Here is a 21,071-nt window from a genome sequence, read left to right as displayed (position 1 = left end):
CACGATGTAGAAAGAAGTGAAAACACTTTTCATAATCCGTACAGTTTTGGATATTATGTATAGTGATGTTAGGTGGAAAATTTTCCACTATATTTAACTACACACTGAGATATACAATTCCTTTAGAGGAAAATTAGACAGCAACAAATTATAATTTTCCAATTAGATTTCGGGAACCAGAAAATTTTGTAATATTTCAAGTTGGGAAGTAAAAATTTACATAGTGTTTCTCTCTCTCTCTCTCTTTCTCTTTTTATTATATCTACTTATTTATAAATGTTGCAGTATGTAAACCTGTAAAAGTAGTAAAGCTATGAGAAAACCGTCTTATGTGTATTAAACTGACAAAATCTAATATTGTAAGATGAAAGGTGGATTCTGAGGGAAGAACGCATTGAAGTTTTTGAAACATTCTTGAAATGAAGAATTGTTAGATTTTCACTTCATGAAACTTTTTAAGACAATATTTATTACCAATAAACTTTATGGCTAAACAACGATATAGGAATAAGTGGAGTGGTTTTTATGAATCGGAAAACATTCATGACTTTTAGCAAATTGAAATTTTAAATAATAGAATGGTATATTTGTACTCTACGAACTCATGTTCTCCGCACTTGGCATACACACACAAAAAAAAAAAAAACACACACACACACATAGAGAGAGAGAGAGAGAGAGAGAGAGAGAGAGAAAGGAGTTGAATTGAGTTGATTTTGAGTTCAACGTTCCTTTTAGCAGTGATCCTATGTAAGACGGGACCAACTGATTAACGTGAAATCCGAACTACATGAGCTCCCGCTGGGAATCGAAGCCAGGTCTTCCATGCCAAAGGCGAGTATGCTAACCGCTTAGCAACGAAGGAGCTCGCAGATGAAAAGAGAGAGAGAAACACTGTGTAAAATTTTACTTCCCAACTTGAAATATTAGAAAATTTTCCGGTTTCCGAAAGCTAATTGGAAAATTATAGTTTGTTGCTGACTAACTTTCCTCTACAGAAATTCAATTTTGTAGCTGAATGTGCAGTTAAATACAGTGGAAAAATTTCCACCTAACATCACTATACATAATATCCAAAATTGTCCAGCTTATGAAAAGTGTTTTCCACTTGTTTCTACATCCTGATGAAAATTTTCCGATCTATGAGAATTCCTTTCACTTCTTTCTACAGAGCAATAAAACTTTCCGATTCACAAAAAGTTGTTTTACTCTTTGCTTCAAAATGATGAAATTTTCCGACTCATAAAAAATTCTTCAATTTTTCCATATAAGACAGAAAATATTTCGATTCATGAAAAATTGTTTAACTTGTTCCTACATAATACTGAAAATTCTCTGAGCCATGAAAATTTTCAGATTCTTTAAACGATCTCTCCTTTTTTTACATTTCAGTACATGAATTCAACCAACTTTATGATTACTGATGAATTGTTACTTGATTACTGATATTTTTTAGAACGGAAAATTTTCTACCTCACATCACTACCCATACCCTTCCCAAATGACGTCTCTGGGGAAGCTGCAATGAAACTTTCTCCGAGTTCTGGATATGAACCTGCTATCTTCTTGATGAATACACAGCTGAGACAATTGAATACAGAAAGTACAATTAGAACCAGGAGCTGCTGCAAAACTGTGACAAACTGTCCCCATCAGGATCCTACCACCTACAGTCGGACAATTTGTCCATGCCGACCAGATGCCAAACTGGTAGTTGCGGTAATGCACTAATTTTACACTATGTGCAGTAACGTAGCCCGAATTCTGAATTTAAGGGGCATATTTGCAAATGGAAACAGTTTTGACCCCCAAATGTAGTAAGTTTACAAATATATATATATATAGTAAACTCATGACATTTGGGGGCAAGCTAAATTTTTGGAGGACAAGTGCCCCCATGCCCCCTATCTACATCCTTCAGTATATGGGTGATTGCTTCCAAGATCGGGAGAGGGATGATTATGTAAGCGCCAGCTTTTGCTTTTTAGACATGTCCCCTATCACTTTCATACGAAAGTATACTGTCTTGAAATACATCATATCCTGGTACTGTTGCTCTTAAGCAACACAGTTTTCAAAGGCGTAATTACTACTTTAGTAAGTCAGATATTGCCACAATATTTTACATAAATATCAAGTGAACCTTCACCTAGCGTGTAGTCAAACAGCAAAACGAAACTTTATTTCTTCAGTGTTGCACACAATAAAACAAACAAGACGGAAACGCAAGGCGCCAAACGTTGGACACTTCACACAAAAGAGATATTGCTTGTAGGCATCATCACCAATTAGATAACATACAATAATATATGCTCGTGAGGAAAAATGTAGAACTTTCGTATTGCTAAGGAGCAACAAGGCCAAATAAAGGGCTATACTCGTAAACAAACTAAAGACGAATCAATAGCCGTGTTGTAATCGTGGTTCAGTGGTCAAGACGCTTAACTAATAATCAGAAAGTTCTTGGATCGGACCCACGAGGAGCCGATTTTTTTTTTCAGAATTTTTGGTAGCGATTGATCGGCGATGATACACGTTTTATTATTTTAAGATATTTGAATACTCGGATGTTTCAATACTTGAACTATCAAATGTTTAGGAATAATTATAGTAATAATAATAAACTAATAATAATCGATGTAATAATGACATCAATTCAGAAACAAGACACCCAGCGAATGTTCCTCACTGAATGAGTAGCTCTAGATAATGAAGTTCAACACGAACTACAGCCAGTTTCTGCTAAATTCAGGCACTCTGTGGGAAAGAATTGACGGATATTCTTACCAGAAATTGGGGGCGCGGTGGCTCAGTGGTAGAGCGTTCACCTCTGGTGCTTGGGGTCCCGGGTTCAAACCCAGCCCCCACCAAGTGAACTTTGTGGTGGACAAACACCGTGCTCGTGGGTTTTCTTGGGGTTCTTCCGTTTCCTCCCACTTTCTTCACTCCACCATTTCACTCATCTCTCATCATCACCGTCTCCTTTAGCCTAATCGGCATACCCGTGGAACTCAAATATTTCATTTCATTTCTTACCAGAAATTCCCGACTACAAGACAATTGAAGCAATGAGAAGATACCTTGAAGATAAAAGATACGGACTACCACACTCAGTGGCGTATTTACGATTTTGTTTCGGGGAGGGCTTTGCTAGCTTTCGGGGGGCTTTGCCTGAAAATGTGAAAATTCTGCAAGATATTTCATATACTTTACTATAGTAAGTAACATTTCGGGGGGGCTTAAGCCCGGAAGCCCCCCCTAAATACGCCACTGACCACACTTAATTTTCTCCTTTCCATGTATTAAATCAAATCAAGTTATGTTGCAGCTATTACTAAAATGCTCATTTCAAGGGTAAGGGGAAAAAGAAGGAATGTCCCAAAACTGCATTTTCCGAGAAAACGGCGTTTTAATATTGAAAACCGCGTAAAAACAATAAGGTAAACGCCCCTGAATTCGACAAGTACCCGAATTCGACATACCTGTGCTTAAATGTTGTGAAATAAGCATAAGATGTCATCCCTGCAATCGTGAATAGAAGTGGCAACATTATGGGAGTGTCTTTTCTCGTGTCAAAAACACTGTTACAGTAGATGAGTCATATGTATGGAGAAAAGAAGTACATTGTTGTGTGTGTGACACACTCTTCGAGAAAAAACACATAATCTTAAGGAAAACATAAGACTGCAAGTTATTTTCCTAAGATTTTTATTAAAGTTAGGTTTGATTCAAGCAAATAGTAGTACTTTAATGTTGTAAAGGAGTTTCAATCAGTGCGTTTTGTGTTCTTCTGTGAGGACAAAGGTTGTGATGGAACATGAACGAGGGGTTGTCGAAAACACGAGCCTTTATTCGTAACGTGAACCGGATTTCGACAAGATTGTCGAATTCATGTTCAGTAGTGCAAATATAATTTTAACTGAATATCTAAATGTACAAGTATGTTCAAAGTCTTTCATAAAGCTATTTGTTGCATAATTCTCCGATACTTGTAATCTCAGTTCGACATGGGATGTCGAAATCAGGTTCCAGCGTGTCGAATTGAGGATCATCGAAGTAACTACTCAGTTCAGAAAATTTAAGTTGTGTTCTTTCGTTCGTCTGATTGTTTCTGCATAATAATAAAACAATATTTGAAGCTGAGAAAAGATTACTATTACTAATAATACAGACTTAATGTTTTACATGGATATAATTGAAGGTGTCGAATTCAGGTACCGCAACTGTCGAAACCAGGTGAAGTGTGTCGAATTCGGGTTCCATTGGCGAGTTCCAGTTTCATAAAAATTTCTAACATTAACATTTGAACCTTGAAGTGACTTTTAGTATTAGTAGGGACTGTACAGTTCAAGGAAAAAAAATGGGCCAACACCGACCAATATTATGGCCACAATAGGCGATTGATTTTTAAAAAAGTCCTTAAGCTGTTGAAATCCGGTGCGTTTACCTTAGGGTTAATTAAATCTTTTGCCCCTTTTTACATGGACATTTTTACATCTACTCATGTATGGCATATACAGTCAAATACTACCAATAGTCACCAACAGCTAGGACAAAGCACCCGAAAAAGCACATAAATGGAAAATCCTTGTTTTTTCCCCCTTACCCTTCATTTATGAAATTTGCAGAAGGGTAAGGCTTCTTTTGTATCTTTTCTTACTTCAGACTTTTCTAAATCCATGTGTGTTTCGCGCCATTAATAATTACCGTCATTCCACTCGGTTTATTAAATTTACGATATCATTGAGGAACTATCAAGAAATTTGTAAAAAGAAAATACTGTATCTATCTCTCTGTCATGCGTTTCTAGATGCTTACATTTCTTCATCTCATATTTTCTTCAAGGGAACAAACAAAAAACTAAAATAAACAATTTTTTTACATATATCTAGAGAGGATAGTCAATTTTGTTTCGAAAAAGATCTTTTCGAAAACTGTAGTTTTCGAAAACGAAAAATTTTGCAAAAAAATTAAATATTTTCGAAACACAGAAACATCTTCGAAATAACGAAAAATCGAAAAATTGGTATTTCGAAATAGGCCATCAATAATCTAGATTGTATTTGTGTACAGCACACAGTAATGTATTATTTTCTAGGGAGCTAACGAAAAGTTATAGGGGGCTTGTCCACTATGGGGGTGGTCCTGCCTGTATATCAAGTTTTTTTTTTTTTGCTTCATTTTGACAACATTGTGGATATAAATTCATTGTTGTATTCTGTAACAATTAACATGCTTAGTTACAGCGTTAACAAGTATGAGTTTGGAGTGTTAGAATTCAAATTCGAGATGTGAAAATGCCAGGTAAGTATTACTACTTGGAATTTTACAATTGCTTTATATTATACTCCAAAAGTGATACATTAGATTTCCCACATATCATTTAACGTATTAATCAATTGATGTGCTAAAATATACAGCAAAACTTGTCTATATTGGCCAACATTAGTTTCATTGAAACTTGACCAACATATACCGATATATATACATATATATTAAAGTTAAAATAAGTGTATTTTGAGTCAAAAACTATTATAGATTATAAATATACTTATTTCTAACGCTGAGGTACACTCATGTTCAAAATGATTGTCGTATAACTGTCTTCCTGTAAGAATATAATTTGATAATGATTTTGCAGTGTATAATCGGGAAATGTATATTTGTGGTAAATTTCATAGGAAAAGAATTATAAATACGAAAATTAGAATGGGTAAAACAAAATGTTGCTAAATGGACAAGAAAGTTTTATTTTCGTTTTATTGTTCTTATTTACTGCTCTTTTGACATTAAATTTGCCATATACACGTCTTTGCCGATTATACAGATACGAACATTATAAGAAATACTGGGCGAATTCGTTATCAAATTGTACTCCTACAACAATATATTTATAGACATGCGACAATAATTTTGGGCATGAGTGTACATTCTTTATTCATAGTTTCATATATTTCACTTATGACGATAGATGCAAATAACATTGTCAATTTAAGGATATGCTAAGACCATCCATCCATTCTTGCACCGGTAAAAAAAAAAAAAGTATTTTTTTTCGCAAAAATCTAAAGAAAGAATCCTTCACGCACCCCGGAAAGCTGTGTAGAAGAATTAGCACATGAAGTAAACCTTCTTCCCTCAGCTTGTATCAATAAAATATCAATTTGCACCCATGTGATCCCTTTCAAGAGCCGCAATTGGTCTATAATTAGACCAATTAAGTAATCATTTTGTAGACATGTTGTATATGACTTTATTCCTTTATCCTCTGTTGTTCTATATTTCTTTATACCTGTTACCACAATATTCTAATAGATAAATGTCAATGTTGGGATAAATATTTAGCCGCACACCTTGACTGCTCTCCGCCTGAACCAATGATCTATTTTCTCATTTAAAAAATGCGCCATATTGTATTACAACAGATGTGTTGTGTTACATAAAAATTGGATTTCTTTTTCAGCGGAAGTTACTCGGAAATATCGTCTGACATCTGAGATAAACTCACTCAGATATCCCAACTGGCTTCAACTACAAGAAATGGCTTTAAATCTCAACGTTTAAATGACATTAAAATTCGTGCGGTTGGTTGTTCACTGTAACTACTGAGTGAAATCTGTCTATGTTGGCCTCCATCGGTTCCATTGAAAAGTGGCCAACTTAGACAGGTGGCCAACTTACAGAAAATAAGTGTGATTGGTGTATTTTTTAGGATAGGGTTTCTAGTATTAGTTGATTGTATAATTTAAATAAGCAATGGCACAACGGATACTTTTAAATAACTTATATAGAGTATTCATAACAATACCAATACTAGAAAAATTACTACAGTATATTTAGTATATGTATCTTCCTCTTCCTGAAAACTAGTCTGGTACACTGAATTATTCGGATTGAAAACACAATTACATAAACAATCATAAAATCGAAACATATGTACGCAGTTTATTGAAATTGATATTGTAGCACACTGAGTTATTCAGATTGAGAACAAGAAAAGCAAAATTATAGATTGAACAATTTATGTGCAGTTTATATGATTTTTTTCGGCAGTGACAAATATTTTCTGTAGATACCTTTTGCAAAGTAGCAAATCAGTTATTAATAACAAATTTATTCATAGTTGTTCATTCTAGACGTATGTCTTTTATACTTTTTGGTACATATGCACATCATAATTTCGTAGTTAACTACCTTTTGTTAATGAGCTACAAGTGTTCACCTTGGAGAGAAAGATGTTTTGAGAAAATCTTAAAGGAATTCATATCTCAAAACTTCTTCTACCTTTCGACAAGCCGTCAGGTGCCAATTGATGACAATTGAGATGGTTAGCTTTAACTTTGATAATTTTCCGAAATTACTAAAGCTTTCCACTGATGAAAGAAGCCGATATAGCTAATTGTTCTACCAAAGCAGACAGGATAAACAAATATGTACAACCATTTCCTGAATTTCTGAACGTTCCTTTCCTTATTCACATCTTTCTTCACCACCCCTTTATCAGGGTAGTGTTCTGGCCATTGACCTCCAAGAACAAATCGCGGGAATCTATGCTTCTCTGTCTCCAGTAACAAACACAGAACATTTGGCTCTCATATCGGAATACGAAAGAGTTAAGAAAAATAACAGAACGTATTTTGCGTGGCCAAGATACGCAGGTAACTTTGTCATTATCGTCATAGGATAAACATTGTTTCAATGCGGCCAACTTCCAAGATAGACAGGTGGCCAACTTACAGAGTAATAAGTAACGAATGTCTTACGGAAAAATGCAGGTTCAAGACGAACCAGGCCAAGATAGCAGTTGGCCAACTTAGAGATGTGACCAAGTTAACAGGTTTTACTGTAATACGCTTCATACGCCAGAAAATATCGACGAGTGTCCGTTGAAAAAACAGAAGTACAAATAGAAGATTATATATTTTCAAAGTACCATATACAAATGAACTTTTTTAGAAACATACCCAACATCGATTTGTTTTTGACAACAAAGCAGTTTTTTTAGCTACCAGATTTACCGTCTTCCAAGAGATTCTTAACATAATATGTTCATATCTTCAACTACATGGTCCGACTCAAAAAAGTCAATTTCAGCAGTCATATTTGTCCGTCCTAAAGACTTTTCTGAATTTGTACCAGTACTTCTATTATGTAATCCTTCTGTGATTCAAAAATAGGCTCGAGTCGGTAGTGACCAAACCAAGTACATATACCCATATTTCAAAAAGAATAACCTGATTTCGAGCGGTAATAATTACGGAACATGGGAATGAGTGTTGTTTCAATGGGCGTGGCCTAGTTTCAGAAAATCGTCGTTAGATGTCAGTCAATATGTCTAGTCAGTTTGTAGTCAGTCAGAATTAAAATGGCCTCCGTTAAACAGAAGACGTTTTGTGTGCTACAGTTCGCAAAGGCTGAATCAGTAATTTCTAAAAAAAAAAAAAAAAAAAAAAAAAAAACTGAAATCTTTGGGTTTATGTCCCACGATTATGCCGGTTAGGCTAAGGGAGATGGTAATTATGAGAAATGAATGAATGAAGAAACTGGGAGGAAACGGGAGAACCTCAAGCAAACCCACGCACAGGGTTTTTGTCGACCACAAAGTTTACTGGCGCAAGCTGGAATCGAACGAGGGACCCCAAACGCCAGAGGTGAACGCTCTACCACTGACCCACCGCGGTCCCCATAAGTGATTTCGGTCCAGCGTGGTTGTCGTCGGTGTTTTGGCATTGACCAGCCTGCACTCAAAAACATTCGCCATTGGTATCGCCATTTTAAAGAGACAGGATGCTTCTGCAAAGATAAGAGTCTAGGTTGGCCTCGAAATGTAAACTTTATGACTAATTTAGCTATCATCTAGATCTTGTTCGTGCTGCTGATGGTGAACACATAGAGCATTTGTAATAACATAGCTAGAACTTGAAGATTTTGTGAGAAATTTACAATTTATCCCATTTTTGTAGTATGGTTCTATCAATACATATGGACCTTTAAAATCAGATCACTCTTTTTGAAACACTCTGTATAATACACATACATGTATTACTATATGTTTCTCATTTGTTAATACTTTTTTTTTATTTATTTATTTTTTTTAGATTTTTGAAGTACAGCAAGCTATAACAAAATGGTGATCTTCAGAAGTCCTTCATCTCTTCAGGAAATTCTTTACTCTGCTATTTTAGAAACCGTCCGGTCAAAATGTCCCAAGACAGATAAGGAAATGTACTCTTTTTACCAAGGAAGACAAGCCATTCGTGATTATTATACTGTACTTCCAACACCGGTATATTTGCAACTGACTCATATGGCTTTTAAAAATGATGAAAGTGACTTGCCATTTCATTTTTTTTCCCCTGAAGAACCCTATTATTACCCAAAGAATTTGTATTTACTAGAAATATTTCTTCAAAAACAGATTCGTAACATTGATATTATGATAAACACATACATAACTCATTTTCATTTTACTAGAATATTGGAATTATTGAGTGAAAACAGCAATAGTTTACATAGTCAAAGCTTAAGATGTTTTAAGAGAATTACGGAAGATAACAGTGGATTTATGGAGAAAGCACTGTCATCAGCTGTAAACCTTGTTCGACTAAACTTACAAGCTTGCTGTACCGACGAAATTCTCGCTGCTATTGGAAAAGAGTGTCATAATCTCAGGGAACTGGATGTACAAAACTCGAAAGTTACAAATGTTGGTCTTAATTATTTAACTCAAAACATAACAGAGTTGGAAAACGCTAATACATTGAATGATGATAGCAGTAGTGAGTGGGAGAGTACTTTCTGGAAACTTCCCAATGTATTTCCAAAAATCTGCGAGTTGATGCCCCTACGAGATCTAATGCTTGAAGGGAATAGAATCAGACATTATTCAAGAACAAAGAACCGTCTGTGTTCTACGTTACATAAATTAGCAATACCCTATAACCTTAGTCACTTACATAAAGATCAGTTAGCATTGTTGGAATTGTTGGAGAATCTAGAGATTTTAGATACTGATTTAAAAGATACATTCTCCTATTTGGTAAACGAAGGATGGCAACCTCAGGAGGGTCAAGGTCAAGAATTAAAATTGACTGAAATAGAACTGAGCTCTGTGACTATTGAAATGGTTAACTTAATAGAAAAACTTTGTCCAAGATTGATGGCGCTAGATATTATCATGCAAGACGATATAGATATTTACGGTTTTCCACCTCTGGAATCCTTAAGTGTCAGAATTGATGTAACTCATGATAATTTCAACGATAAATTGATTACATATCTTTCTAACAAAGGAGAAAATCTTAAGAAATTACAGATCATATACTTCTTCTGTCGTGTCACAATACCAGGGGAAGAGTTGGATTTGGTACCTGTGTTCAACAATGTTCCATATCTAAATATGCTTTCAATTAACTGTTCAATTGTCGATTTATCTACTCTACTAACATACTCACCTGAACAAAACTACTGTCTAACATATGTTAAGTTAAAATCGTTTGTTCCTGAAGATAGTCTTATAAATTTGTTACGTAGAGCACCAAATATTGAGGAGATTCTTATTTTCCTTCTGCCAAATAGATCTGAAGACTTTATTCACAAAATTTGTAGTGTGCCTCCACGACCACATCTCAAAATACTTTGGGTTGGAACTTTCCCTACATACATTTTAAAAACTGAGGACGAGGTGCTGCTCTTCCTTTCCAACTTTGATCAAATCAAAATTTTGGGGCCCCTCCCTGAGGAGTTGTGGAAATTCGGTTTAGAAGATGAAAAATCCAGAAACAAATACAACAAAATCATCAATTCCTTCGACTAGTTTAATTTTTTCGGTGGTGAATCTAAGAGAGAAGTGTCCTTACTTATTCAGTCTTTCAGATATACATGTATACATTCATCACGAACTAAATAATTTGAACTTTTTGTCTGTAACGTTCTGCTTTTCTGTTCTCTTAAGAAATTTCATTAACATTGAATAAAATACATGTTATAGTATGCTGTGTATATTTCATGTATTTACCTCTAGTGAAATTGTTTCTTCGTATTGTCGTTTACAAGAAGCGGAACTTAATAATTAACTTCCGAAGGGGTATAGAACTTAAGTTTTTCCATGATTTCTTACGTGCCTGGGAAATTTTTGGGACTTTTTGTTTCTAATATTTAAATCTAAATTAAGAAATGAGCAGCGTTTGATCTTTCGTTTCCATTTATAACAAACATACAAATTACTATATTCTGAAGAAAAAGATTCAAAACTTTTCAAGAATCAAGAACTATTTTGTCATGCCCATGTACCTCGGACATGGCTAAGAAGAAATCCTCCGCATGACAAGTGATGCTGAAATGGAACTGGGGAAAGACGCAAAAATTAAACAGGCGATCAACTCATCTGAATAGCCGCACATTGATCGGAGGATCGCACATTGAAAGTATGATCGAGATCGGTCGGGTGGTTCAAGAGATATTAAGTTTTATTCATTTTCATATATTTACCCTTCTCCCCTTTCCTCCCCTAAGTTCTACCATCAAAATGAAATAATAAAAACTTCCCAGATTCAAACTTCAGCTATGTTGAAAATTTGATAGAGATCGATCGGGTGGTTCAAGAGTAACTCACTAACATGGTCACTTTTACTTTTATATTTATTCATTTTTGTATATCTCCCCTTCCTCCCCATCCCCTACATTATTTGGACAAAGTGAAATGGTAAAATACATCCCAGGCACGAACGTCATCTATGTTGAAAATTTGATCGAGATTGGTCGTTTGGTTCAAGAGTTATAATGTTTTATTTATTTGTTTTATAATTCCTTCTCCTTTCCCTATAGAATAGCTAAAACACTCCCAGATCAGAACTGCATCTATGTTGGAAATTTGATCGAGATCGGTCGGGTGGTTCAAAAGATTAAGAGTCACAAACATAGTCACTTTCAATTTGGATCCGAAGGTTTTTGTTCACAGACACCGCTATTAATATATAGATAATAATGTTCAGTAGCATATCAGTGCAGTCTTGTCACTAAAAAACTCTTACCTACATTATAAAGTTGCTTTAAAGTGCCTGATTCTTAGATCTTAGAAATATTGATTACCATGAAGTTTTTTAGTATTATAAAATTTTGTGGTTTGTTTCTTGCTTTTTTTCCTCTTTCTGTAAACGGGCAAAAGTAAACTGCTATTGTTTGTTTTTAAAAGGCATCAAGAGATCCACAAATACAGAATTTCAATGCAAACACACATAAAGTACATTGTTCACATAATGTTCTTCAGAGTACTAGTCGTGCTACAAAAATTATCTACAATCGTCTAATGAATTAATGGATAAGCTTTGCGGAAAAAAAAATCTACGGGATATTTACACTTAACCTTCTTCCTAATGATGATAAAAAACAATTAATTGGATACATTAAAATGGAAACTGAAAAAAGGCTTTTCTGCGGAGAAAATACAGAGGTGGAGTCTCAACAGAAATTTTGTACTGGCTTTCACTTTAGTTCAGTTTAGTTCAATTTAGAAGAGGAAATATTCTGTTCTCATTAAAAAGGTGTCGATACGTCGTACCGTTGCGTACTGCCAGAAATAAAACACTATATATCTATTGTGAAATTTTCCATAATCCTAAATGATTTTCCCAGTTCCCTTACTAACCATTACGTTTTATTTACTAACCCAGTAATACTAGATACAAAATTAATTAATAATATATCTTTTTTTTAAAAAAAAATAGTAAGCACAGCAATTAATCAACAATGTTTTCACCCAATGAATTTAAATATCGTGTGTTGAAAACCTAACTTTCGTCTAATCTTGTATTTTTTTTTCACGAGTTTAATCAAATAACCTTCGAAAAATAGTGTATTGCAGTGCGTGAGAGATCGTGAGTGAAGTTACATCGGTAAAAAAATAATTTTATTGCAAGAAACTAAAGAAAGAAACCTTAATGCACCTCGGAAAGCTGTATAGAAGAATTAGGGTCTAGTGCATGAAGTAAGCTTTCTTCCCTAGCTTGTACCAATAAAATATCAATTTTCACCCGTTTGACCCCTCTCAAGAGCCGCCATTGGTCAATTATTAGACTAATTAAGTAATCATTTGGTAGATATCTTGTATATTACTTTTCTCTTTTCTTACTCTCCCCCGTTGTTTTATTTTCCTTTACACCTGTAACCACAATATTCATATAGATCAGCGTTTCCCAACCGGTGTGCCGCGAATGGGCCGCTGGTGTGCCGCGAAAAAATCGAAACAAATTATTAATTCTATACGAACCAAATTGCAAGACAGGGGAAAATGTATATTTATATTTCACATTACTATGAACCTCTACTATAAATCTACAATTTTAAATTTCATACTGTGTTACTTTTCTGTACATTTTTAATGTTGAAAAACGTATTTATCATTGTCATGACCATTATTACTTCTTTATTGTTGCAGACTATTTCGTAACTTGAAATTTTAACATATCTTTCAATAAATTCAACAAAGCAAGCATGCATACAAATTACCTACATTTGTGTTTTAAAAGTATAGGAGATTTGTTTATTTGTTCGTTATTTAGTGATCTTCTCTTTTAGTTAGAGGTTAGATACAGCTTTCGAAAGAGAATCAGTGATCGAGCTTTCTTCTCTGTAAGAAGGAAATTAGTAATCACATTAAAATACCACGGTAATTATATATATATATATATATATATATATATATATATATAGAGGAAAGTATATAAATATGGAATACCATTTACTAATTAAGTAATTACTCGTCACCAAAACTGAAAATATCAGCAAAATATACTTTGAAAGGTAAAGTAGAATGTTTACTACAGCACTAAGGAGTTACAATCGTCACATGAATAAGACTAAGATAGATATTAATGATTTACTGAAAACATGCGATATTTTCTGTTTACGTAAATGGGTCTAAATATGGAATACTTGTAATAATCTATTTACAAAACTTACAAATATAACAACATCCTCGGTCATATCCAAAACATTGTACGTGGCACCATAGTTCACACATAAAACACATTACTCATTGCTCTCCATGATTATCTTGTGAGAATTTTCCACCGCAAGAGACATTCGGCATCAGGACTACTGGGATAACTTCATCGTCTGGCTGAGAAAAGTCTAAAGACGAGTCTTCGAAATTGATTTCACATTCTTTTGATGAATTGGAAGAGCTCTCTCTGTGTTGTTTTAGACGTTTGTACTTCGTTCACGATATCTTCAGGTAGCTGTGGGCTCATTTGTACTGTTCTCCTTGCCCTATACGTGTATTCTGTTTGTTGTCTGTTGGGTTACTTTTCTCCTGCTGCTGAAGAGTATTCTTATATGGTGAAGATGTCAGAACTGCAACTAGTTCTGGCTTTCTTCCGATGCTGCCCAACTGCTTTCTAGGATTTCGAAGTGGTATTACTTCCGCAGGACTAGTCAGGCATTTCATTTTAGACCTCTTCTGCCATATTCTTAGCGTTAGTCTTCGTGAAGAACTAATATTTTTTTCCATTAGCAATAAATATTCCACTAATTTAAATTGGCGGATTTTCCAACTCTATAGGTAATACAGTTTTGCGTCCAAGTATTGTTTCGGCAACTTCCTAAAGTATAAAGTGCGGATTTTAATTTACAAACCTAAATAGAGTAGATCTGGGAACATAATAATATTTGGCGTACCATTTACTTACTTCTGACCTAGAAGATGGCTGCTTGCCCATTGTCTCTGATGACACTCTTTCTTTTTGGATGAAGGATTGTATGTATGATACAAAATAAAAAGGAAAAATACAATAAAATAGTGAGAGATACAATTATGGAATACTATTCCATATTTATCACCCCATTGGTATTCCATATTTGTATCCTTGCCTCCTTGGAATGTCACATGATGTAGCAATGTGCAAAACACTTCAACTCTTTTCTACTTTGTACGAAAATGATCGTTGACATTTGTCGAAATTCAAAATACAAAGTGACAACAATTGAACTTCATTAAGAATAAAATTTACTCCACTGAAAACTTACCTACAGAAAACTCAGTAACAAGAAAAAAGTATCAACAGCTGTATCACACTGGTTCTTTCGTCTAACACCTTCTACTCAGCTGTGGCGTAATATCCGTAACTCTATAACAGTCTGCACCTATCACCCCTACGCGGTAGCACCATATATCCGCTATAGGTCGGTATTCCATATTAGTAGTACTATTCCATATTTGTATACTTTACTCTATATATATATATATATATATATATATATATATATATATATGGGTGTGCCGCGAGAGTTCAAGTTACACCTGTAGTGTGCCGCAAGTTGAAAAAGGTTGGGAAACGCTGATATAGATAGACATATATATTGGGATAAATATTTAGCCGCACACACTTGACCAGTCTCAACCTGAAAAAATGATCATACTTTCTAATTTAAAAAGAAAACAAAGCCAAATTGTATTATAACACGTATGTCGTGTTACACAGAAATTGTATTTTTTCAGCGGAATTTACCCAGAAATATCGTCTGATATCTTAGGTGAATTCGCTCAGTTAACCCTACTAATTTCAACCCACAAGAAACAGCCTTAACTCTTAACCCTCAAAAATAATGTACGTTAAATGACACTAATAACTCGTGTGGATTTACTTGTACTATTGTAACTTCGTTTGACAATGATTCATATGCCTCATACACCAGAGAAAATCGACAAGTTCCCGCTTAAAGAACAAAAGTACAAATTGAAGCTAATATTTTTCCAATGAATCATATTTAAATGAATTCTTTCATACACACTTTAACATCAATTTGTTTTTGACAACAAACCGGATTATGCTGCCAGAGTGCATCTCCAGTGACTCCCTATTTTATTGACCATTGAGTACCAGGGTCGATATGGGTAAGTAGAGAACCGGTAGGCTCTGTAGGTCACGAATACGTTCGTCACGATGTCGCAAAGTGAGGTGTGTACGAGCTGGAGTCGAGAAACCGATCGACCGTCCCAACAGTGTTGTGGTCAATTCTCGGGTCACCCGGTGTCACTGGAGAGGCTTCCGGGGGAATCTTTGGGTCTATCCTCATCTCCGGACTCTGCTGTGTAATTCTATGCCGCACACTACCCATGAAACCATAGAGATCCAGCAAAACCCTCACAAGAAGTGGGGAAAAGCGGCTCAGGAGCACGGATTGTTTGCTTGTGGTAGTTCTTATCTCCGGTGACGGACGGGCCTCTCGGTCAATGTGGGTATGGGAAGAACGTACGGACACGCTAGCTTCCGAACATGCAAACTCGATGTCATACTTGAAGTTGTTCAATGCCAGGGCTCAAAACAGCCAGACACTGCTGATCGCTCTCGGTTATTTCGAGTCATGCTTCAGCTGAGCTTGGTTTCGTTCCACTTGGAAAACATTCTTGGGCTTGGTTGTAATATCCAGCAGGCCCTAGCTAGAAGTGTGTTATGTTGCAGGCACGGTTCACTTTGATCCCTGACACATACATACATACATACGCACACACACACAAACCAAGCTTAGCTGAAGCATAGGTCGAAGTAGCCGAGAGCGATCAGCAGTGTCTGCATATTTGGAAACTAGGGTGTTTTCACGTTCTTCCCATACCCACATTGCCCGAGTAGTCCGTCGGTCACCGGAGAAAGCGCCCCCCACAAGTAAACAACCCGTTCTTCTGGACTGATTCTCGTCATTTCATGTGAGGATCATGCTGGATCTCTGTGGTTTCATGTGTAGTGTGCGGCATAGAATTACGCAGCAGAGTTATATCATGACGATAGCTCAAAAGTCTCCACCGGAAGTCTCTACAGTGGCACACGATGGCCCGAGAAGTGACCAAAACGCTGTCGGGACCGCTGATCGGTTTTCCGACAATTGTTCGAACACATCTGACTGTGCGACATCAAAACCAGTATATTGGTGACCTACAGATCCTATCGGTTCTCTACTTACCAATATCAACTCTAGTGCTAACCGGTCAAGAAAGTAGGGATACAACAATGCATTGGGTTGAGATGCTCTTTACCGTTTTCCAAGAGAGTCTTACATAGTATGTTCATCTCTTCAAGTACATGGTCCTACTCAAAAAGTTCAATTTCAACAATCACATTTGTCCGTTGTGAAGACCTTTCTCAATTTCTACATTTACTTCTGTTATATACTTGTTTTTTGATTCAAAAGGAGTCTCGAATAAGTATTGAATGTAACAAGTATATATATATATATATATATATATATATATATATATATATATATATATATATATTACATGATACTCATTTGTTAATATCCTTTCTTTTTCTTCAGGTTTCTGAAGTACAACAATCTATAACAAAATGGCGATCTTCAGAAATCCTTAATCTCTTCAAGAAATTAGTTACTCTGCTATATTAGAAACAGTTCGCTCAAAACGTCCCAAGACAGATAAAGAAATGTCCTTCGTTTACCAAGGAAGACAAGGTATTCGTGAATATTATACTGTACTTCCAACACCGGTATATTTGCAACTTAGTGATATGGCTTTAGAAAATGTTGCAAGTAACTCTCCATCTGAAGACATTTTCGTAAAGAACCCGATTATTACCCAAAGAGTTCGTATTTACTAGAAATATTTCTTCAAAAACAGATCCGTAGCATTGATATTATGATAGAGACAAACATAACACATTTCATTTTGCTAGAATATTGGAACTCTTGACTGAAAACAGCAATAGTTTACATAGTCAAAGCTTAAGATGTTTTAAGAGAATTACGGAAGATAACAGTGGATTTATGGAGAAAGCACTGTCATCAGCTGTAAACCTTGTTCGACTAAACTTACAAGCTTGCTGTACCGACGAAATTCTCGCTGCTATTGGAAAAGAGTGTCATAATCTCAGGGAACTGGATGTGCGAAACTCGGAAGTTACGCATGTTGGTCTTAATTATTTAACTCAAAACATAACAGAGTTGGAAGACGTTAATACATTGGATGATATTAGCAGCAGCGAGTGGGAGAGTACTTTCTGCAAACTTCTCAACGTATTTCCAAAAATATGCGAGTTGATGCCCCTACGAGATCTAATGGTTCAAGAGAATAGAATCAAACATTATTCAAGAACAAAGAATCGTCTGTGTTGTATGTTACATAAATTAGCAATGCCCTATAAGCTTAGTCACTTACATAAAGATCAGTTAGCATTGTTGGAGAATCTAGAGATTTTGGACACTGATTTAAAAGATACATTCTCCTATTTGGTAAACGAAGAATGGCAACCTCAGGAGGGTCAAGGTCAAGAATTAAAATTGACTGAAATAGAACTGAGCTCTGTGACTGTCGAAATGGTTAACTTAATTGAGAAGCTTTGTCCAAGATTGATGGCACTAGATATTGACGTGCAAGGCGATATAGATATTTACGGTTTTCCACCTCTGGAATCCTTGAGTGTCAGCATTGATGTAACCCATGATAATTTCAACGATAAATTGATGACATATCTTTCTAAGAAAGGAGAAAATCTCAAAAAATTACAGATCAGATTCCACTATTATGCCTCAATACACGTGGAAGTGTTGGAATTGCCACCTATGTTAAAGTATTGTCCATATCTAAATATATTTTCTGTTAGCAGCATGATTAGCAGTTTATCCGTGCTAATAACGTATTCATCTGAACAAAACTACTGTCTAACATTTGTTAAGTTACAATCGTTTGTTCCTAAAGATAATCTTATCAATTTGTTACGTAGAGCGCCCAATATTTAGAAGATTCTTATAAGTTTGTAGTGTGCCTCCACGACCACATTTCAAAATATTTTGGGTTCGAAGTTTGCCTACACAAATATTAGAAACTGAGAACGAACTGTTGCTTTTCTTCTCAAACTTTGATCAAATCAAAGTTTTGGGGTCCCTTCCTAAAGAATTCTGGAAATTTGGTTTGGAGAATGAAAAATCCAGAAAGAAATACAGTCAAATAATCAGTACCTTTGACTAGATTCATTTTTCTGCAGTGAATCTTAGAAGGATTTTTTACTAATCTAGAGTTTATATTTGGCTATATTGATTACGAACTAGATCATGTGAATCTTTTTTTTTTTTTTGTATCATGTTCAAAATTAATAACTTATATTCTGCATTTCTTTTCTGTTAGAAATTTTAATTCAGATTCAATAAAATAAATTGTACAGTATGCTGTGTACAGTATGTATTTCATATATTTACGTGTAGTATAGTTAGCCTGATCAACAGACAACTTCTCTTTCCTACTCGATTGCAAGTAGTGTTCCTAGCTGATACGTCAAAAATATAACTGTAGTTGCGTGATAGACCTATTCCAATATCTACAGTTACAATGGTCACTCGAAAGCCAGCAACTGGAAGTGCCCTTTGGGAATAGTATTTCCGAACGATATGGTTACCATTGCAAGGTGTATATTGAATAGTTATCGACAAGTAAAAGTTCCCGTTAGCTTAGGGTTACCATACCAAAATTATCCAATGCCCTGACATTCTTGCAGTAAAAGCATGACTCTTCAGGAAAAAGCATATTTTACTTTTGAAAACAGCTTTGTTTCTGCCTTGGTGTTGAAGCTTTTCATTTTAAACAGAAAAATCCTTTTCTTCAGTCCTTGTCCAGGTTGTCTTCAGTTGTGTAATCTACGAGTTCGTACTACTGCTGACAAGGGTGTGTCTGTACTCCTATCACGATTACGTGACGTCACGTACAGACATCTGTATGGTGTGGAGCTAACCCAAAATTGCTGAAGGGTGTCTGTACAGTCGCGCAGGGGTAGTGCTCCTATCACGATTACGTGCCCATCTGCACGCGTGCTGATGGGTATAGTAATATTTTCGTGCACATCCCCACGGTGTTTTTTATCTTCGAATCTCATCGTGCTCATCCCCACGCTACCAGCTGTCAAGTGCGGACACCTGGCTTCGTGTCTTGAGGGGTGGGAGTGGAAGCTTTGTTGTCATCTCGACGTTCCCAGAGGCCAGGTGTGCACACATGATTCCGTGGCCTTGGTGCTGGGGTGAGGGTGAAGAAAACTATGAAAGGCCAAAACATGATACTGGAATTACAGTATCACATTGATCTGTAATGGAGTTCACAAGGACCACTATTGGCAAAGAACTGTTACTGCATGAAGGATATCAGTATCATTTCCAGAGAAAGAATAGAGATTCTACAACATGAGTAAGTGAAAATGGGTAGTATTTCCATAAACCAATTTTGAAAGTTGTAAACAGAAGGCTTGAGAGTTTATAGTATGCCTGAAAGTTGTAATTACATTTATTTTAGAAAAAACTTTATTAATAAAATCCATATGTATTATTATTATTTGGGTTTCCTCTCCCGAAAAGCCTAACAGCTGAAAAGATCGTGGAATGGTCCTCTGGACCCGAAGAGCCGAACAGCTTTACCAGATTCTGAAAGGAGAGTCTTTCCATATGTATTATTATTATTATTATTATTATTATTATTATTATTATTATTATTATTATTATTATTATTACTATTATTATTATTATTATTATTATTATTATTATTATTATTATTATTATTATTATTATTATTATTATTATTATTATTATTATTATTATTATCATTATTATTATTTGGTACATTTATGAAGTAAAACGTAATTAATCATATCCGCATCTTTCTTTCAGTTGTGTGTGAAGAGAAGGACTTCGAACTGTCCTGGCAAAGTGAAGTTGGTGGAGGAAACAGCAGTTGTAAAGAGAAATCATACATGTATGCTAGACGTCGCTGGGAGATAAGAAAACAACTCGCAAATTGCAAGAGAAGAGCAGAGGATGAAATATTTACACCGGTAAGTAAGATCTTCAAAGATGAAATGACAGTGCCAGTAAACCAAGGTTAGATTTGGTAGCAACAATTCCAATGTTCAGCGACAAGAAAGGCTATTTGAACAAAGCAACGAGAAAAGCTCTCGGCTTGAAATAGGACACACCAGCGCCTAGCAACATCTCCTTCCCTGACGATATTCTATTTGAGGATGGATCCTCATTCTTGCAATACGACAGATTAGAAGAAGGCAAAAGGATTTTGTGTTTCGGTTATG

The 21,071-nt window shown here is 35.4% G+C and overlaps 1 protein-coding gene across 2 annotated transcripts; it reads left to right on the top strand.

Annotated features, from left to right (window-relative positions):
- Positions 1-5,231: 5,231 nt before the first annotated feature.
- Positions 5,232-19,171, top strand: LOC145672144 (uncharacterized). 2 transcript variants are annotated; one of them, XM_081741468.1, is made up of 2 exons: positions 5,232-5,304; positions 9,099-10,984. In XM_081741468.1, the coding sequence occupies exon 2, from the start codon at positions 9,128-9,130 to the stop codon at positions 10,814-10,816; it is 1,689 nt and encodes a 562-aa protein (XP_081597594.1). In that variant the 5' UTR covers positions 5,232-5,304; positions 9,099-9,127; the 3' UTR covers positions 10,817-10,984. The 2 variants fall into 2 exon arrangements, with proteins under 2 accessions (XP_081597594.1, XP_081597595.1); XM_081741469.1 differs by lacking the exon at positions 9,099-10,984 and adding an exon at positions 17,311-19,171 and having other exon boundaries at positions 5,242-5,304.
- Positions 19,172-21,071: the final 1,900 nt, after the last annotated feature.

The sequence above is a fragment of the Thermobia domestica genome, chromosome 15 (genome assembly GCF_964235325.1).
Source record: "Thermobia domestica chromosome 15, izTheDome1.hap1.1, whole genome shotgun sequence".
Taxonomy (NCBI): domain Eukaryota; kingdom Metazoa; phylum Arthropoda; class Insecta; order Zygentoma; family Lepismatidae; genus Thermobia; species Thermobia domestica.
The sequence above is the reverse complement of the archived record's forward strand: the minus strand, read 5'-3'. Positions and strand labels throughout refer to the sequence as shown.